The 6,608-nt window shown below is 43.2% G+C and overlaps 1 protein-coding gene across 4 annotated transcripts in view; it reads left to right on the top strand.

The window, feature by feature from the left end:
• The first annotated feature begins 1,206 nt into the window (after positions 1–1,206).
• LOC121447007 (SPHK1 interactor, AKAP domain containing) overlaps positions 1,207–6,608 on the top strand; it is a 153,963-nt gene continuing 148,561 nt past the window's right edge. For all 4 annotated transcript variants that reach the window (XM_041649980.1, XM_041649982.1, XM_041649981.1 and 1 more), the window contains exon 1: positions 1,207–1,470. In XM_041649980.1, coding sequence (XP_041505914.1) covers positions 1,439–1,470 — 32 coding nt within the window. In that variant the 5' untranslated portion in view covers positions 1,207–1,438. The remainder of the gene's footprint in view (positions 1,471–6,608) is intronic.

Genomic DNA, 6,608 nt, shown 5'->3' with positions numbered 1-6,608 from the left:
GTTGCTGTGGGCTGTAGGAGCTAAAATTCTCCCCACTTACTTTGCCTGTATGGCACCTCTGTGTGTGGAGTTGTGGCTGGTTAGGGGTACCCACTGTTGGTGCCTGTTTGTGGAACTGTCTGCTTCATGGGTGCTGTGCTGAGAGTACACAAGATAAGGGCCATGCTGCTTCTTCCTGGAGGGGATTCAAGCTCCTGGTCCACACTTAGTCTTCCCTTCACTACATGGCTTTGGAATGGCTTGAATCCATCTAGCCCGGGATAGTGAAACATTGGCTTTACCCTTACCCTCTTACTCTACAATTCAGAATGGGATTTTCTCTTCTAACATTCTGCCATCATGAAGCAGGTATCTGTACATTGCCTGGCTAGGCTGTCTCTGTCATTTGACTAGAGACCCACACACATTCCTTGCAGGTTCAGCCCCTGAATTGCTCCCCATGCTTCTGCCAGCTTTTTTTTTTTCTATATACAATTCATAATATGGAGAGCCCTAGTTATCCTTGCAAGAGCAAAGGGGAAGATTTTATTTATTCCATCTTCCCATTCCTGGAAGTCCCGGGGCTTTCATTTTTAGTGTGCTTTTCAATTAAAAGAGAAAGGGCAGAACGCCCCATGCCCTCATCTTAACAGACAGTTGCTACCACCAGTGTCTTGATTCCTTTCTTCTTTAAAAATAAAGGCTGTTTATGCTCAAAGCGATGCCGAGCAGACAAACAGCAGCAGTGGAGCTTGCGTTCAGGTTCTGAAAGCTGCCGCAGAAGGACCGCCACTGTCGCGAGTTTTGAGACCTTTTCTGCTCATAGGGTCTAACAGGTGAGAGACGGCAAGTTCCATTTAAGGGAAATGAAGAGAGGTGAAAATTAAAAACAGGACGGGATGCTTAAAGGAAAGCAAAAGAGCTGGGTGCTTTGGCACAAGTGATCACGCACGCATCTCCTCTACTGTTGTAGAGGACAAATCACAGAGGGTCTTCTAGGCGAAGCGGGCACCACCAGTGGGGACAAGGGAAAAGTGAAATCGCCAAAAGTGAGCTTGTGAATGCGGCCAAGTGGGTGAGCAACTTTGGGGCTCACACCTGGTGTGCACCAGAAAAAGCAAGGGGCGGGGACTGGAATAAGGGGGAGGGGGAGCCAGCGGGGAGCGACTGAGTGTAAGGCTCCGTAAGTCAGTCGCCTGAGATTGGAGACCTAGAAGGGAGGCGGGAATTAGACTGAAGGGTTAAGTCTACCCAACAGTCTCCAAGATCTGAGCAGACCACAGGAGGCGCCACTAGGACGTCTCCACTGCGCTCCGTGACTAGGGAGGAGCGGGCCTCAGTCTCAGCTGCGGGTCTCGGCCAGAGCGGCTCCAGCCTGCGCGTCTCTGTCCCTCCGAGGGGCGCTCAGGCTCCCTAGCCTTCGCCTGCGCTGTCAGCTTTTCTCTACCCGCAATCAACCATGGATGTCCACTCCTTGCTTTCCGTTCAAAGGTAAGAATCGCTTCCCTATATGCCAAATGCTACGTCCCTTCAACTCCGCTATAAACTGGAGATCACAGGCAAAGTTGCTTTCCAGCATTCGCCCTGCTAGAGATACCCATGAAGAAGTTGAATCCCTGCGCTATGAGCGGTGGGATCAGCCCTCAGGGGACCTTGGTAGCTCCCGACTGGGTGGGGTCCGTGTGCTGGTGGAGGACAGTTAGGAGCCTGCCGCTAAGACTGTGAGACTGGGGTCTCCTCTGGCGGACAAAATGCCAAGATACCTGGGGAACCTGACTTCTAAGTGTATGTTACTGGAGCAGTTTCGCGCCTTGTTGTGGAATGATTTCCAAGGTGGAGAACAGAGACCAGAGGGAGCAAGACCAAAGCCAGTTTCTCCCCCACCCCCGTGCCACTGATCTTGACCTGGGCTAGTTTGGGGTCTCTGGAGTGAGGTACAGTGTCGTGTAGCATTGGGGGGGGGGGTCTCTTCGATCTCTCACTGACACCTAACCTGAGTCCACCTGCAATCCTGGGCAGAGACCTCCTCAGTTCTTTAGCATCTCTGAAGCGCTTACCAATTCCACCCTCTTTTCCCACTGCTGACAGGTAAGCGCAGCCACCTGAGAGATGCAGTTACAACGTTTTGTTGTCTGGTCTCCTCCTATCTCCCTTCCCACCGCTCCGGTTCTGTTCTCCTCCGGACCCAGCAGGAGAATTCAAAAATCTGTGTATTTTCTTCTACTCCCTATAAATCCCTGGATTGAATTGGTACTGTGGCTCCCCTGTGGTTCCCCAGCTGAGCAGGTGGTTTTGAGCCCTTTGTGCTCTGCCCAGCATGAAACTGAGCATTCACAATTCAGACCAAGTGCTCTGTTGAATGGCAACAGCCTGGGGTGTCAAGCGGTTGTCCACAACAGCCCCACTTCTCATCTCCCAGGGCTCAGTGCTGATGATCTTGTGGCTCTTCCTTCCTTCCTATCCCCACCCCACCCCCCAACCAGCCCAACAATAAACACTTGGAACTAGGATTCTGGAATTGCATTGGAACATAATGAGACAAAATACTCACAGGCAAAGTCTTACACCCAAGACAGGGTGACTGGAATAGGTTGAGTGTAAGGAGGTGGTAGATAATTGCCTTTCAAGGGTTCAGAGCCTGCCATCTCCAGTCTGGAGTGTTTATGCTGTGTGAGAGAACCAGCCTTCCCCCTTTCCCAGCCATCACCCACCTCAGTGGCCTTAGCAAAGTGAGCTTTCTACAAAACGCCTGGGGAAGCTCTTAAGTAAGCCTCTAATTCTCTGGCTCAACCAGGAATAAATGACCACGGAGTCTCTCTATTCCTACCTAATGTCTGAAAAAGCAAGGCAGTGCTGTGGGAGGGAAGATTTTAAAAGCTTAGAAATGTTGTTGATTTCTAGGTAAGAGAATACCACGTTTTAAAAGTCAAGTCTATTAGAGAGTTACTGTTTACTGCCTGGAGAAATGGTCCTTAGAACTGATGCCCTGAGGGCTAGGCATCCAGCTCCCCTATGGAGCTCTAGCCTTGCATGCCTGAGCCCCAAATTCAGTCCTCAGTTTCTCCACCCCACTCTCCACAATTGAAATGGTGAGCTAAGAAGTCCTTGCATTCCCAAAGAGGTGCTTTTGGTAACAAATCCCGTACTTTAAATCCTCCTTTTCAAGTTGTCTTGAATGTGCATCAGTCCTGCCTTAATTTCCTTCTAATCCTGAAACATTCTCTAAAATATTAAAAACACACCAGGCCAATAATTTATTCAGATCTTGTCTACTGTAGCACCAAAAGTGGCTTTATAAAGAGTAAACTAGTTGACGCTCCATATCTGAATCTTAATAACGTGTCTCCAGAAATAAACCTTTCAAATGTTATCACATACTTACCAAGAAGCAGCACATCATTTTATTTTACCCAGACTGTAATTTAATTTAGCAACACATCACTTATATTGTTAGGTCATAGGAGAAAAGCAATTTTTTTCATGAACTCAACTGTATACTAAACTAAAGCCGCATATCGGTGATGATCTATTGTAGCACCCTTGTTCATTCCTGTGTTTAGTGTAAGGAAGAATCAGTTTCTCTCCCATAAGATTTCATGGAAGGCCATCAGAATTTCCTTTTCGTGTGTGTGTGTGTGTGTGTGTGTGTGTGTGTGTGTGTGTGTGTGAAAACAGAAGTGAAATTTGAACTGCTATCTGTTTGCCCTGATTTAATCACCAGACTTGTTTGCAAAAGTTTGAATATTGAAGAACTGATGATTGGATATTCTACATGAGTGTTTTTGAGAAAATGGCAAGATGATCAAGTAATAATGAATTATTACTGATCAAGCATGCACTGTACAAACCTGAAACATTCTCAGTATTGAATAAAGTGAAACTAGTGCTTAAATATCAGCACTTCTTTTAAGCAAGACAAAATAATTTAGACATCTCTTCAACAATGCTCAGAGAAAACAACATGTTTTGGGAACACAGTGGATTAATTATAGGATACTTTGTGCTGTTGGCAGTTTTTTTTTCATTCTTGGTGTTTTCAATTAAAACAGCATACAAATGGAGCAGCACTCAAACAATACTGTGGTGACTGATCTCAAAATGGAATCTGAATAACAATTTTGTAGCTTTGAGACATGGGATTTTCTATTAACCTTGTATTTGCAAAGGTTTCAGTTTATTTTGACAATGAAGCTTTTGATTTTCAGGTATGTATGAAATTGTATGAAGTGCATTACAGACTTTTAAAAATTATTGAATATAGAAGCCAGACAATGTCTCCAAGAAGGAAATCAAGCAGTAGGGAAATCAAATAGTCTCACATTAGACATATTATAAACCCAGAATTTCATTTTCTTTTATGGCTTGTCATCTGGTAGAAATAAAATGGTTTTAAATAATAAAGGTTTTTATTTTAGCTTGGTTATTTTTACAGCCAATGTGTTGGGAGCATTTTTTTTATTTCTTTTATTTGTTTATTTATTTATTTATTTAAGATTTCTGCTTCCTCCCCACCACCGCCTCCCATTTACCTCCCCCTCCCCCGATCAAGTCCCCTTCTGTGGGAGCCTAGGCAGCTTGGATGCTCACCTTACTAGACCTGGATGGAGGTGGGTGGTCCTTGGACTTCCCACAGGGCAGGGAACCCTGATTGCTCTCCAGGCTGATGAGGGAGGGAGCATTTCTTTATCTGTTTGATAAAGTTTATTTGATTTGCTAAGTCACATAACTAGGTGTAGAGATAAAAGGATCTATGTTCTATCCCAAGTATTTCCTGTACCACACTTATTCCTGTACCATAGCTAACCTTAGTGGATGTAAGACAATGTTGTTTACATGAATAACTGTGCACAATCACATTCAGATATTATTAAGTGTCATCCCACATATTAAATTGCTTGATCATCACATCCTTGAGAGTTAATTATAACAGATATTACTTCTACTTCATAGCAAAAACTCGGAAGCCAAAGAAAATTAAATAAAGCAAATATTGGATTTAGAAGTCCATATATAACACCTAGGACACCCCAGAGTTCTTCCAGCTTCACATCCAATTTTTGTTTGTTTGTCTTATTTTTTCTTATATTTAAGGGTAATTCTGAACTCACAATTAAATAAGAGAGAAAGAAATGCTGGTGCAACTTTAATGGTAACATTGTTCTCAGACACCTGGGGCATCCTAAATGCTAAATGGTCCTTAAAGCAGCAAGCCTCAAAACAAAGATTAAAAAAATACATTTTTCAAAAAAATAAATTACAAACAAATTATTTTTTCACCCACACCATAATTGAGATGGAATTTGAAGTTGAAGAAAGAGTTAATCTGCTTTGTAAACATTTACATTTCTATACTGTGTGGAATAGAGTATAAAATTCTTTTTGTTTTGTTGGGCTTCCTAGATTCTATTTTGATCATACACTTTCTATGTGGGCCTTTGGAGGAAAAACCTAAAAGCTTGTTTAGAAGAAAAATATGAATTATTGATTTCATCATTTTATTTTACCCAGCCTATAATTTAATTTAGCAACACATCTTTTATATTGTTAGGTCCTAGGAGCAAAGCATTTTTTTTTTTCAGAGACTCAACAAGTCAAAACTGTATACTAACCTAAAGCTATACATTGGTATATTTTTTGGTGAATTTTTATAGGTTTTCAAATTCTTAAAGAAGGAGAACTGTACCAGGCGGTGGTGGCCCACACCTTTCATCCCAGGCCTCAGGAGGAAGAGGCAGATCTCAGTGAGTTTGAGGACAATCTGGTCTATAAAGTAAGTTCCAGGACAGCCAAAGATACACAGAGAAAACCTGTCTCAAAAAAACCAAAAACCATTTTAAAAAAATAGAGAAAGCAGGTGTATAGCTTCATTTCTGCGTGTTGACTAACTAACGAGCCTGAGGTAGCACTGGCCTGAACCTTTTGTGTGGAGGGGCAGGTTTAAGGCTCACATGCAACTCTGAGGGGTAGCTGATGTTTTTTCATGGAATACAACTCTGTCTCCCCAATCCAACACTAAGACGCATCCACATCCCCTAGCTCACAAAAGCCAGGATGCTTCCAGTCCAGAAGTAACTTCCTATATAGACAGAGAAACTTGGAGTTAGGAATCTAGACAAACATACAAGATTGGAGGTGCTGGCTTTGCCTCTGTGACATGGGCACATTGTGAAGTAACAGGAATTCTCAAAGCAATTTCTAATGAAAACACCTTTATAAAGACCCTTGAAATAGACGGTTTACTGTACTGGCAACTTTCGTGGGCACCTGGCTTCCATCTCTGTGCTTCCCTTGGTAAAATATGTATATATCTTATACATATTTGTATACATAGTTGTAAATGATTACCCTGCAAGTCAGCTCTTCGAGAACTTCTTGTCCATAAGGGAATTGCTCACTTGGATAGCCCTCCTCAGCTGCATGCTCTTTGGCTGTCTGTGGGAGAGTTTTCTCCACATAGAATGTTAGGGTGGAAAAAAGAAATGGTGGTGCATTTGCTACTTGAGTGTTCATGTCCTTGCCACTGTCGCTGTCTGTTTAAGGTTTTCATTGACTCCTCCTGGATATTCTGACACTTTCCATGTATATCCAGGGGGGTATACTGATCACCTGGGTCCCTTTTGTGTCTAACT

This window comes from Microtus oregoni, unplaced genomic scaffold (assembly GCF_018167655.1).
Source record: "Microtus oregoni isolate MIOR12 unplaced genomic scaffold, Mior012 000004F_ref0000308, whole genome shotgun sequence".
NCBI classification, from domain to species: Eukaryota; Metazoa; Chordata; class Mammalia; order Rodentia; family Cricetidae; genus Microtus; species Microtus oregoni.
The sequence above is the reverse complement of the archived record's forward strand: the minus strand, read 5'-3'. Positions and strand labels throughout refer to the sequence as shown.